Source organism: Hemitrygon akajei, chromosome 19 (assembly GCF_048418815.1).
Source record: "Hemitrygon akajei chromosome 19, sHemAka1.3, whole genome shotgun sequence".
NCBI classification, from domain to species: domain Eukaryota; kingdom Metazoa; phylum Chordata; class Chondrichthyes; order Myliobatiformes; family Dasyatidae; genus Hemitrygon; species Hemitrygon akajei.
Genome location: NC_133142.1, coordinates 62,147,662 through 62,161,910, shown reverse-complemented (window position 1 = coordinate 62,161,910; position 14,249 = coordinate 62,147,662). Strand labels below are relative to the sequence as shown.

The following is a 14,249-nucleotide window of genomic DNA, read 5'->3' as shown; positions in this document are numbered from 1 at the left end:
TTCTCTGGTACAGACACAGCTGAGTAGGAAACTTGATAGAGGTGCATGAAATCTTAAAGGACATAAATAGAATAGGTAGTAATAAACTTTTCCTAATGGCAAAGGTTTAAATAACCAGAGGTGTGGGTTTATTATTTCAAAGTGAGAAATTCTCAATTTTTTTTTTTAACCCAGGGTGTGGTTGGAATCTGGAATATGAAGCCTGTGGTTGTGGTGGGAGCAGGTGTTGTCACAAGATTTAATTATTGTCTAGTTGAGCACTTAATCACAAAGGTATAGAAGGCTCACCAAACGCTCAGTGAATGTTGGAGCCAGAGCCAGCAATTAAGAGGCAAACATTCAGGGAACAGTCATTTTGCAGCAACCATTTCTGAGTGTGGCCATACATAAGTTATTGGCCATATTCCAACTGAGTGAAAGAATTAGAGCTAGAGCTGGACATACTTGGGGTTATCTGGGATGCTGAGAACATCATAAAAGTTATAGTGAGGTAGTAACACCTACTAAGACACAGGTAGCAGATAGTTGAGAAACAAATGGGAAAAGTAGAGGGAGCAAGCAGACCATTAAAATATACCCCTGAGAGGACTAGAATATAAAAGCAAAGACACAATGTTAAGGCTTTATAAGGTATTGGTCAGATCATATTTGGAGAATTGTGAACAATTTTGAGCCCCATATCTAAGGAACAATGTGCAGGTGTTGGAGAGGTTCTACAGGAAGCCTACAATAAAGATTCTTGTGGTGAAAGGGTTAATGCATATGGAGCGTTTGCTGTCTCTGAGCCTAGACTTACTGGAGTTCAAAAGAATGAGGGGGCTCTCAATGAAACTTACTGAATATTGAAAGAACTGGATTGAGTTGACATGTAAAGGATGGTTTCACCAGTGGGAGAGTCTAGGTTCAGAAGGTTCTGCCTCAGAATACATGTATATCCCTTCAGAACAGTATTTCTTTAGTCAGAGTGTGGTGGATTCTTTACCAGAGATGGCTGTGGGGCCAAATGATTAGATATATTTAAAACAGTAGTTAATAGGTTCCTGATTTGTAAGGGTATCAAAGATTATGGGGAAAGCCATGATCAGGAGGTTGACAAAGAATAATAAATCAGCCATGATGGAATGGCTGAGTAGATACAATGGGCCAAATAGCCTGATTCTGCTCCTAATCTTATGGAGCACAAGTCCTAAAGCAATATATTTGGATACCTCTTGGGAGAGGATTGGGGAGAGGGATGAGACATTATGCACCCTGATTTGTGGCAGCAGGCCTGTCTTTCGGCCTCAATTGGAGCGGTAAAAGCTGATAGGACCATAGTAATAGGAAACTTAATAATTAAAGAATTAGGCAGGAGATTCAGTGGCCACAAAAGGGATTAGGATGGTTTGTTTCCTCCATAGTGCCAGGGTCAGGTTGTCTCAGTGACTGCAAAACATTTCCAGTGGGGGAAGAGGAACAGTCAGAAGTTATTGCGTGCATTGGGTAGGGAAAGGAATGATGTCCTTCAGACAATACAGAAAGTAGGGCCTCAGAGGTAATAATCTCTGGATTATTTCTAGTGCTACACGCTAGTGAGGGTAACAACAGGAAGGTATGGCAGATAAATGTGTGGTTGAAGTGTTGTTGCAGTGGGCAGGATTTCAGATCTGTGACCAGTTGGGATCCCTTCTACAGTAGAGGTGATCTGTACAAGCGGGACAGTTTTCAGCTGAATTCAAGAGGCCCCAATATCCCAGCAGGGATATTTCCTGGTGCTACCATAGAGGGTTTAAATTGGGTTGCAAGGGAGTAGAATCCAAAGCAGAAGTGAGACAAATGGGAGGCTGCAGGTTGAGATAGAATTCAATGACAATGCAGTTAGTCATCAAGACAGGCAGCAGCAGCATGGCAGGGAACAAAGAAAGAGTTGGATTAAGCTGTATTTATTTCAGTGCAAGAAGCCTGACAGGGAAGGCATATGGACTCAGGGCATGGATGGGGATTACAGAAATATTGCTAAGACAGGAATGACATTTGAATATTCTAGAGTACAGGTGATTTGGGGAGGATAGAGGAGTGGGAGTGCATTTCTGATTAAAGAGAACATCACAGCAGTAGTCAGAGATGAAATTACTGGAAGATCATCTAGTAACACTTTATGGGTGGAGCTGAGAAATAAGAAGGAGGTGATCACGTTGTTGGGATTGTAACATAGGCCACCTAACAGCCAATGGGAATTAGAACAATAAAATGCAGGGAGTTTGCAGAAAGTTGCAAGAATAATAGGATTATCATAGTAGGGTATTTTAACTTCACCAAAATAGACACGGTGCTAAGGCTTAGAAAGGGTAGAATGTGTTAGTGTTCAGGAAAGTTCCCTTGCGCAAAATATCAAAGGCCCTATGAGGGAGAGGACAAAGGTTGACCTATTCTTTGGAAAAGGTGCTTTGGGACAAGAGATTCTGCAGATGTTGTAAATCTTGAGGAACACACACAAATGGTGGAACAACTCTAAGTCAGGCCGCATCTGTGGACAGGAATAAATGCTTAAGACCCTTAATCAGGATTGGAAAGGAAGGCAGCAGAAGTCTGAACGAGAAGGTGGGGAAAGGGGTGGAGTACAAATTGATATGTGATGGGTGAGACCAGGAGAGGGGGAAGGTGGGATGAAGTAAGAAACTGGGAAGTGATAGGTGGAAGGGGTAAAAGGCCAAAGATGGAAACAGATAGGAGAAGACAGTGAACCAAGGAAGAAAGGGGAGGAGGTGATGGACAGGTGAGGAGAATAGAAGGGGTGAGAGGAGAACCAGAATAGAGAATAGAAAAAAAGAGAAGGGGTGGGGAGAGAAATTACAAAAGTTAGTGAAATTGATGTTTTTGCCATTAGGTCGGAGGCTACCCAGATGGAATATGGGGTGTACTACTCCAGCCTGAGTGTGGTCTCGCCATAACTGTGAAGGAAGCCATGGACTGACAGGTCCAAATGGCAATGGGAAGTCAAATTGAAATAGGTAGCCACTGGGAAACCATGCCTTCAGTGGCAGATGGAGTAAAGGTGCTCAATGAAGTCGTCTCCCACTCTACATCAGCTCTCATCATCATAGTGGAAGCCAAACTGGGAGTACCGGTTACAGTAGATGACCCTGACAGATTTGCTGGTGAAGTGTCACCTCACCTAGAAGGACTGCTTGGGGGCCTGAATGGTAATGAGGGTGGAGGTGTCCATAAGTGTCCGGAGGCAGATCAATAGGGAAGATCAAGTGGACACGGGAGTTGTGTAAAGAAAGATCCCTATGTAAAGTGTGGGGGATGGGAAGCGAAAGATGTGCTTATTAGTAGGGTCTCATTTTAGATGGCTGAGGTTATGGAGAATGATGTGCTGGATATAGAGGCTAATGGGTAAAGACAAAGTGAACTGAATCTCCCTATTATGGTAGTGGGCAAGAGAATGAGACAGCAAGGACAGATGTGAGGGAAATGGAGGAGATGTGGGTGACGGCATCTATAGTGGTGGAAAGAAAACCATGTTCTTTGAAGGAGGAGGACATCTTAGAAGTTCTGGAATGGAAAGCCTCATCCTGAGAACAGATGCAGTAGAGGTAGGAACTAAGAAAAGGTTATACTGTTTTTTTTACAAGCAACAGGGTGGGCAGAGGTACAGTCAAGATAATGAGAAACAGTAGGTATATAAAAATATATCATTAGACAGATGTATCAGAGATGGAGACAAAGGAATTGAGCAAGGGGAGAGAAGAGTCAGAGATGAACCAAGTACATTTGAGGGCAGGGTGGAGCAGTTCTACTTGTTTTAAATTAGTGAAGAAATGAGTCCTGGTCCACTGGTTAATGTTTGAAATTGGATCAAGGCAAATTTTGATGCCATTAAACCACAACTTGCAGAAGTTGGGAATGGAATTGAGAGTTGGGCTGATTTCTCTTGCTCTCCCCTGAATGTTCATACTTTCTCTGCAGCTCCAAGGTTATGAAATGATCTGGCTACCGTACATTTTTGCCCTGCTGGTGTGATGAACTGGGACCGAGATTTGCATAATTTGTGTTTTTTTTCTCTCTCTCTTTCTCTGCACGGTAGTTTTGGGTCTTTCGTTTTTTATAAATTGGGTTATTAGGGTTTCTTGCTTCCTGGCTGCCTGTAAGCAGACAAATCTCAAGATGTATAATTTATACATTCCTTAATAATAAATGTGCCTTGAATCTTTGAAGTTAGCTGGACCATAAAAGACTATAAGATATAAAAGCAGAACTAGACATTTGGCCCATCGAGTCTGTTGCACAATTAAAGCGTGGCTGATTTATTATCCCACTCAATCCCATTCCCCTGCCTTCTCCCTCTGAAAGTGGATCCTTGTCTTCCTCACGGGAAACTACAAACAAAGTGGATTGGAAATAACATATCTTTGCTGACGTTCAACACTCAATAATGTGTTTAGTCCACTGCTCTACTCTCAATTTGTTGATGACAGAACTATTGTTGGCAGAATTTCAGACAGTGGTGTGGAACTGTTCAGGAGTGAGAATAATCAGCTGGTTGAGTGATAACTTTGCACTCAACATCAGTAAGACCAAGAAATTGATTGTGGACTTCAGGAAGGGAAAGTCAAGAGGTCTTCATCAAGGGAAGAGGAGTGAAAAAGGACACCAAGTTACTGAGTATCAATGTCTCTGAAGAACTGTTGTGAGCCCAACATGTGATGCAAAGAAGGCACAATAGAGGCTATGCTTCACTTGGAGTTTGAGGAGACTTGGTATGTCACCAAAGACTCTTACAAATTTCTACAGATATGCCATGGAGAGTATTGTAACTGGTTACATTCCCATCTGGTATGTAAGGACCACTGCATAGGATTGGAAAAAGTGCAGAAATTTGCAATTCAGCTATCTCCATCGTGGACACCAGCCTTCTCAGCATCGAGGATGCCTTCAAAAGGTGATGCCTCAAAAGACAGCATCCATCATTAAAGATCCTCATCACCCAGGACTTGCCCTTTTCTTACTGCTACCATCAAGCAGGAGGTACAGGACCCTGATGACACACACTCAATGCTTCAGAAACAGCTTCTTCCCCTCTGCCATCAGATTTCTGATGGGGCAATGAACGCATATACACTTCCTGACTATTTTTTTCCTCTTTTTGTTCTTTTTGAACAACTTAATTTAATTATATGTATTTCTTAATGTAATTTATGTTTTTATTATTATGCATTGCAATATATGTCTGCCGCAAGACAAATTTCACTGCATATGCCAGTAATGTTAAACCTGGTTCTGATACTGAACATTTGATGCCCTTACTAATCAAGAACCTATCAACATCCACTTTAAATATACCCAATGACTTGGTCTCCACATGCGTATGTGGCAATGAATTCCGCAGATTCACCATCTTCTGGCTAAAGAAATTCCTCCTTATCTCTATCCTAAAGTTGGATTGGATTACATTGTTCATAAGCAAAGTGGAAAACTGTTAAAAGTGAGATATCTAGTATTCAAAGTCTGCATATTCCTGTTAGAGTGAAGAACAAGGCTGATGCGTAAGCAGAGCTATTAAGGCTTCAGTCAGGATGAAGAAGTGGGCAAGTACAGGCAGCTGGGATCAAGAGAATCCCAGGAGGAATCCTAGAGATGTTGTAGTATAATTAAAAAGGAAATCAGAGTACACAAAGGGGGCATAAGCTTTGACAGATGATTAAGCAGAATCCAAAGAGATTTTATAATTGTAAATTGTATTAAGGGGAACAATGTAATGAGAGAGAACAAAGACCAAAGTACATATTTGAATGGAGCCATTGGAGATGGCTGGGATCCTCAAAGGTAATTTTGTGTTTTACCGTGGAGAAAGACATAGTGCCATAGAACACTACAGCACAGAAACAGGTTCTTTGGCTCATCTAGTCCATGCTAAACCATTAATTGACATACTCATATTAACCTGCACTTGGGCTATAGCCCTCCATTTCACTCCTTTCAGTGTATCTATCCAAATTTCTCTTAAATGTTGAAATTGAACCTGCATCACACTCATACCACCCTCTGAGTGAAAAAGCTTCCCCTCATGTTCCCCCTCAATATTTTACCTTTCACCCTTAACCCATGACCTCTAGTACTTTTCGCACCAACCTCAGTGGAAAAAGGCTGTTTGCATTTACCCTATCTATGCCCCTCATAACTTTGTGTACCTCTATCAAATCTCCCCTCAATCTTCAGTGTTCTAGGGAATAGAGTACTACTCTATTAAACTATTCCCTATAACTCTCTGCACTCTTTCAATCTTATTTGCATCTTTCTTGTAGTTAGTTGACTAAAACTGCTCACAATACTCCAAATTAAGCCTCACCAGCATCTTATACACCTTCAACATCGCATCCTAACTTCTGTACTGAATAAATTGATTTATGAAGGCCAATGTGCCAAGAGCTTTCCTTACAACCCTATCTTCCCTTGATGCCAATTTCAATGAATTATGGATCTGTATTCCCAGATCCTTCTGTCCTACTGCACTCGTTAATGCCCTGCCACTTGCTCCAATGGGTGGTCCTTCCAAAGTGTAACACTTCATACTTATCTGTATTGAATTACATCTGACATTTTTCAGCCTGTTTTTCCAGCTGGTCCAGATCCTGCCTGCAAGCTTTAATGTAGATGACAAACAATGGATTCAGCACTGAACCCACCAGTCAGAAACCTCCAGTCAGAGAGACAATCATCTATAACCACTGTCTGGGTTCTCCCACGAAACCCATGTCTAATCTAATTTACTACCTCATCTTGAATGGCAAGCAAGTGAACCTTCATGATCAACCTCTCATGCAGGATCTTGTCAAATACCTTGCTAAATTCATTGTAGGCAACATCAACTACCTTGCCTTCATCAAATTTTCTGGTAACATCCTTAAAAACTCTATAAGACCAGTTAGACACAACTTACCATGCACAAAGCCATAACCAGTCCCTAAGAATACCTTCCAATAATTTTCCAATTACTGATGTCAAGTTCACTGGCCTATAACTTCTTGGCTTATTCTTAGAGCCTTTCTTAAACAGCGGAACAACATTCCAATGTTCTGGAATCTCATGAGTGGTTAAAAATGTGTTAAATATCTCTGCTAGGGCCCCTGCAATTTCTACATGAGTCTTTCACACAGTCTGAGGGATACCTTGTCAGGTTCTGGGGATGTATCCACTCCAATTTGCCTCTAGACAGCACACACCTCCTCTTCTGTAATTTGTACAGGGTCCATATACTCACGACTGCTTTGCCTCACTTTTATAGACCTGAGACAGTTAATGGAGAGGTTTTGGGGACAGTCTGCTTTACAGACTACATTTGGGGAACGGACAAGGATGGCAGTGGTAATAGGGATCTCTATAGTTAGGAGAACAGATGGGTGATTCTGTGGACGCGAAAAAGAAACGAGGATGGTAGTGTGTCTCCTAGGTGCCAGGGTTCGTGATATTTCTGAACACCTCCACAATATCCTGAAATGGGAGGGTGAGCACCAGAGGTCATGATACATATTGGTAACAATAACATAGGCAGAAAAAGGGTGGATGTCCTAAAAGCAGAATAAAGGGAGTTAGGAAGGAAGCTGAGAAGCAGGACCTCAAGGGTGGTGGACTACAAATTACAACAGGAAATAGAAAAGGCTTGCAAGAAGTGCAGTGTTATGATAATTGTAGGGGATTTTAACATGCGAGTGGATTGGGAAAATCAGGTCGGCACTGGATCTCAAGAGAGGGAATTTGTAGAATGTCTACGAGATGGCTTTTTAGAACAGTTTGTTGTTGAGCCCACTAGGGGATCGGCTGTACTGGATTGGGTATTGTGTAATGAACCAGAGGTGACTAGAGAGATGGAAGTGGAGGAATCTTTAGGAGGCAGTGATCACAACATGATTGAGTTCACTGTGAAATTTGAGAAAGAGAAGCCGAAATCCGATTTGTCGGTATTTCAGTAGAGTAAAGGAAATTACAGTGGCATGAGAGAGGAACTGGCCAAGGTTGACTGGAAAGGGACACTAGCGGGAAGGACGGCAGAGCAGCAGTGGCTGAAGTTTATGCGAGAAGTGAGGAAGGTGCAAGACAGATATATTCCAAAGAAGAAGAAATTTTCGAAAGGAAAAAGGATGCAACCTTGGCTGACAAGAGAAGTCAAAGCCAAAGTAAAAGCAAAGCAGAGGGCATACAAGGAAGCAAAAATTAGTGGGAAGACAGAGGATTGGGAAGGTCATTATGAGGGAAAAGATGAACTATGAAAGGAAGCTAGCAAATAATATCAAAGAGGATACTAAAAGCTTTTTTAAGTATATAAAGCATATATGTCAAACTCAAGGCCCGCTGGCCAAATCCGGCCCGCGGTGGAATTATCTTTGGCCCGCGAGATAATATCTAATTACTATTAAAGCTGGCCCCAGTAATCGAAGCGCCTATGGCGCATGATATGGCTAATGCTGAGTTTATTCAGGTACCAGGTTTTCAGGGTTTTTAGTGTTTATTCGGCAGTCTTGCTCGGCAGTCTTCTTCATAAGAAACGGAATTTGTAAAGTGAAACACTTTGTAGTTATAGCAGAGACTGAGACACATGAGAGCAGGCTGAAAAAACGGAGGCAACGAAAGCTGCGTTCGCACGCGTCCGACTGATCCGGCCCGCATGAAGCTGCATTTTGCTCAATCCGGCCCGTGACTTAAAATGAGTTTGACATCCCTGATATAAAGAGTAGATATACAGGCTCTATAAGGCACTGATAAGACCTCACTTGGAATACTGTGTGCAGTAGACAGCTAAGAGTAGATATAGGACCAATAGAAAATGATGCTGGAGAAATTATAATGGGAGATAAGGAGATGGCAGAGGAACTGAACGAGTATTTTGCATCAGTCTTCACTGAGGAAGACATCAGCAATATACCGGACATTCAAGGGTGTCAAGGAAGAGAAATATGCGCAGTCACAATTACGACAGAGAAAGTACTCAGGAAGCTGAATAGTCTAAGGGTAGATAAATCTCCTGGACCAGATGGAATGCACCCTCGTGTTCTCAAGGAAGTAGCCGTGGAGATTGCAGAGGCATTAGCAATGATCTTTCAAAAGTTGATAGATTCTGGCCTGGTTCCGGAGGACTGGAAGATTGCAAATGTCACTCCGCTATTTAAGAAGGGGGCAAGGAAGCAAAAAGGAAATTATAGACCTGTTAGCTTGACATCGGTGGTTGGGAAGTTGTTGGTAGTCGATTGTCAAGGATGAGGTTACGGAGTACCTGGAGGCATATGACAAGATAGGCAGAACTCAGCATGGTTTCCTTAAAGGAAAATCCTGCCTGACAAACCTAGTGCAATTTTTTGAGGAAATTACAAGTAGGCTAGACAAGGGAGATGCAGTGGATGTTGTGTATTTGGATTTTCAGAAGGCCTTTGACAAGGTGCCGCACATGAGGCTGCTAAACAAGATAAGAGCCCGTGGAATTACGGGAAAGTTACATACGTGGATAGAACGTTGGTTGATTGGCAGGAAACAGAGAGTGGAAATAAAGGGATCCCATTCTGGTTGGCTGCCAGTTACCAGTGGTGTTTCACAGGGGTCTGTGTTGGGACCGCTTCTTTTTATTTTGTATATTAACGATTTGGATTATGATTATAGATGGCTTTGTGGCTAAGTTTACTGATGATACAAAGATAGGTGGAGGGGCCGGTAGTGCTGAGGAAACAGAGAGTCTGCAGAGAAACTTGGATAGATTGGGGGAATAGGCAAAGAAGTGGCAAATGAATTACAATATCAGAAAATGTACGGTCATGCACTTTGGTAGAAGAAATACAACAGGCAGACTATTATTTAAATGGTGAGAGAATTCAAAGTTCTGAGATGCAACAGGACTTTGGAGTCCTCGTGCAGGATACCCTTAAGGTTAACCTCCAGGTTGAGTCGGTGGTGAAGAAAGCGAATGCAATGTTGGCATTCATTTCTAGAGGAATAGAGTATAGGAGCAAGGATGTGATGTTGAGGCTCTATAAGGCACTGGTAAGACCTCACTTGGAATACTGTGTGCAGTTTTGGGCTCCTTATATAAGAAACGATGTGCTGGCATTGGAGAGGGTTCAGAGAAGATTCACTAGAATGATTCCGGGAATGAGAGGGTTAACATATGAGAAATGTTTGACTGCTCTTGGACTGTACTCCTTGCAGTTTAGAAGAATGAGGGGGGACCTCATAGAAACATTACGAATGTTGAAAGGCATGGACAGAGTGGATGTGGCAAAGTTGTTTCCCATGGTGGGGGAGTCTAGTACGAGAGGACATGACTTGAGGATTGCAGGGCACCCATTCAGAACAGAGATGTGAAAAAATTCTTTTAGCCAGAGGGTGGTGAATCTATGGAATTTGTTGCCACGGGCGACAGTGGAGGCTAAGTCATTGGGTGTATTTAAGGCAGAGATTGATAGGTATCCGAGTAGTCAGGGCATCAAAGGTTATGGTGAGAAGGCGGGGGAATGGGACTAAAGGGGAGATTGGATCAGCTCATGATGAAATGGGCTGAATGGCCGACTTCTGCTCCTTTGTCTTATGGTCTTATGGTAATCTTGGGATTGCTGCCTGTGCCATGCAACAGTGAGTATGGGAATAGAATGAGGTGGAGGATAAATGTCTGGCTGTAGGATTGGAGCGGGGGCAGGGTTTCAGAGTTTTGGATCATTGGGACCTTTTCTGCGGCAGGCGTGACCTGTAGAGAAAGGACGGGTTGCACTTGAATCCGAGGGGGACCAATATCCTGGCAGGGAGGTTTTGCTAATGCTATTGGGAAGGGCTTAAACTAGATTTGCAGGGGGGTGGGAACTGAAGTGAAGAGTCACAGGATGGGAAGGTTGGAGTACAAGTAGAGACAACTTGTTGGGAGTCTGTGAGGAAGAATAGGCAGATGGTTTGAGATGTGTCTATTTTAATGCAAGGAGTATCATAAACAAGGCGGATGAACTTGGAGCGTGGATCAATATGTGGAACTATGATGTCGTGGCCATTACAGAGACTTGGATGTCTCAGGAGCAGGAATGGCTGCTGAGTGTGCCAGGCTTCAGATGTTTCAAAAAGAACAGAGAGGGAGGCAAAAGAGGTGGGGGCATGGCATTGCTAATTAGAGATAGTGTCATGGCTGTAGAAAAGGAGGAAATCACAGAGGGATGGTCTACTGAGTCAGTGTGGGTGCAAGTCAGAAACAGGAAAACGGGCAGTAACTCTACTGGGTGTTTTAATAACCTCCCGCCAATAGTAACAGACATATTGAGGAGTAGATAGAGAGGCAGATTCTGGATAAGAGCAATAATAATAGGGTTGTTGTGATGGAAGATTTTAACTTTACTAATATTGACTGGCATCTCTTTAGCACAAGAGGTTTAGATGGGGTGGAGTTTGTTAGGTGTGTTAGGTGTGTTGAAGGTTTCCTGCCACAATATGTAGATAAGCTAACTAGAGGGGAGGCTGTACTTGATCTGGTATTGGGAAATGAACCCGGTTAGGTGTCAGATCTCTCGGTAGGAGAGCATTTTGGAGGGAGTGACCACAACACTATCTCCTTTACCATAGTGCTGGAGAGGGATAGGAGCAGATACTTTGGGAAAACATTTAATTGGGGTAGAGGGAAATATGATGCTATTAGACAGGAACTTGGGTGCATAAATTGGGAGCAGACGCTCAGGGAAATGCACGGCAGAATTATGGCAAATGTTCAGAGAACGTTTGCATGGAGTCATGCATAGGTATGTTTCATTGAGCCACGGAAAGGATGGTAGGGTAAAAGAACCATGATGTACAAAGGATATAGAAAATCTAGCTAAGAAGAAAAGAAAGGCTTACAGAAGGTTTAAGAAACTAGGTACTGTTAGAGCTCTAGAAAATTACAAAGTTGATAGGAAGGCACTTAAGAATGGAATGAGCAGAGCCATAAGAGGCCATGAGAAGGCCTTGGTGAGCAGGATTAAGGAAAATCACAAGGCATTTTACAAGTATGTGAAGAGCAAGAGGATATGCCATGTGAGAATAGGACCAATCAGGTGCACTAGTGGAAACGTGTGCATTGAGTTGGAGAAGGTAGCAGAGGTATTTAAAGGATATATAATTATAATTATATATAATATAATGGTATATACAATTATCTGGATAGACAGGGTCTGATCAGGAACAGTCAACACGGATTTGTGCGTGGAAGGTCATGTTTGACAAATCTTATTGAATTTTTTGAAGAGGTTACGAGGGAAGTTGACGAGGGTAAAGCAGTGGATGTTGTCTATATGGACTTCAGTAAGGCCTTTGACAAGGTTCCACAGTGAAGGTTAGTTAGGAAGGTTCAATTGTTAGGTATTAATATTGAAGTAGTAAAATGGATTCAACAGTGGTTGGATGGGAGATGCCAGAGAGTAGTGGTGGATAACTGTTTGTCAGGTTGGAAGCCGGTGACTAGTGGTGTGCCTCAGGGATCTGTACTGGGTCCAATATTGTTTGTCATATACATTAATGATCTGGATGATGGGGTGGTAAATTGGATTAGTAAGTATGCAGATGATACTAAGGTAGGTGGCGTTGTGGATAATGAAGTAGGTTTTTAAACTTTTTAAACTTGCAGAGAGATTTAGGCCAGTTAGAAGAGTGGGCTGAACGATGGCAGATGGAGCTTAATGCTGATAAGTGTGAGGTGCTACATTTTAGTAGGAATAATCCAAATAGGACATACATGGTAAATGGTAGGGCATTGAAGAATGCAGTAGAACAGAGTGATCTAGGAATAATAGTGTATAGTTCCCTGAAGGTGGAATCTCATGTGGATAGGGTGGTGAAGAAAGCTTTTGGTATGTTGACCTTTATAAATCAGAGCATTGAGTATAGGAGTTGGGATGTAATGTTAAAATTGTACAAGGCATTGGTGAGGCCAAATTTGGAGTATTGTGTACAGTTCTGGTCACCGAATTATAGGAAAGATGTCAACAAAATAGAGAGAGTACAGAGAAGATTTACTAGAATGTTACCTGGGTTTCAGCACCTAAGTTACAGGGAAAGATTGAACAAGTTGGTCTTTATTCTTTGGAGCATAGAAGGTTGAGGGGGGACTTGATAGAGGTATTTAAAATTATGAGGGAGATAGATAGAGTTGACATGGATAGGCTTTTTCCATTAAGAATAGGGGAGATTCAAACAAGAGGACATGAGTTAAGAGTTAGGGGGCAAAAGTTTAAGGGTAACACAAGGGACAATTTCTTTACTCAGAGAGTGGTAGCTGTGTGGAACGAGCTTCTAGTAGAAGTGGTAGAGGCAGGTTCAGTATTGTCATTTAAAGTAAAATTGGTTCGGTATATGGACAGGAAAGGAATGGAGGGTTATGAGCTGAGAGCGGGTGAGTGGGACTAGGTGGCCTGCTTCCATTCTGTAATTGTTATATTGTATATGGTTAATACTTTGCTTCAGTATTCACCAGGAAAAAAGTCCTTGGCAATTGTGGGGATGATTGAAAAGCTTGAGAATATAGACATTAAGAAAGAGGATGTGCTGGAGCTTTTGAAAAGCATTGTTAAATAAGTCACCAGGACCAGATGAGATATAACGCAGGCTACCATGGGAAGTGAGGGAGGCGACTGTTGAGCCTCTTGCAATGATCTTTGCATCATCAATAGGGACAGAAGAAGTACCAGACGATGGAGGGTTGCAAATGTTATTCCATTGTTCAAGAAAGGGAGTAGGGGTAATCCATGAAATTATAGACCGGTGAAGACGATGAAGACAAAGACGACGAAGACAAAGACGACGAAGACGAAGAAGACGAAGATAATTAAGACAAAGACAATGAAGATAAAAAGACAAAGACGAAGATGATGAAAACAAAGATATAGACGAAGACGATGAAGATGAAGAAAATGACGAAGATGAAGAAAATGAAAATGAACAGGAGGAGTTAGGAGGAGAAGATGGAGGGGGGAGAAGGTGGAGGGGGGGAGAAGGTGGAGGGGGGGAGAAGGTGGAGGGGGAGAAGGTGGAGGGGGGAGAAGGTGGAGGGGGGAGAAGGTGGAGGGGGAGAAGGTGGAGGGGGGAGAAGGTGGAGGGGGAGAAGGTGGAGGAGAAAGAGAAGAGGAAGGAGGAGAAAGAGAAGAGGAAGAAGGTAGGGAGGAGGATGAGAAGGGTAAGACTGAGGAGGAGATGATGAAGATGAAGACAAAGATGAAGAGAATGAAGATGAAGAACATGATGAAGATGAAGAAAATGAAGCTGTAGAATAGGAGGAG

The 14,249-nt window shown here is 42.5% G+C and overlaps 1 protein-coding gene across 1 annotated transcript in view; it reads right to left on the bottom strand.

Annotated features, from left to right (window-relative positions):
* Nucleotides 1-14,249, bottom strand: part of LOC140742090 (FYVE, RhoGEF and PH domain-containing protein 5-like) — a 309,076-nt gene that overhangs the window by 78,986 nt on the left and 215,841 nt on the right. The window contains exon 15 of the mRNA XM_073072916.1: nt 9,182-9,250. Within this exon, the coding sequence (XP_072929017.1) occupies nt 9,182-9,250 (69 nt within the window). The remainder of the gene's footprint in view (nt 1-9,181; nt 9,251-14,249) is intronic.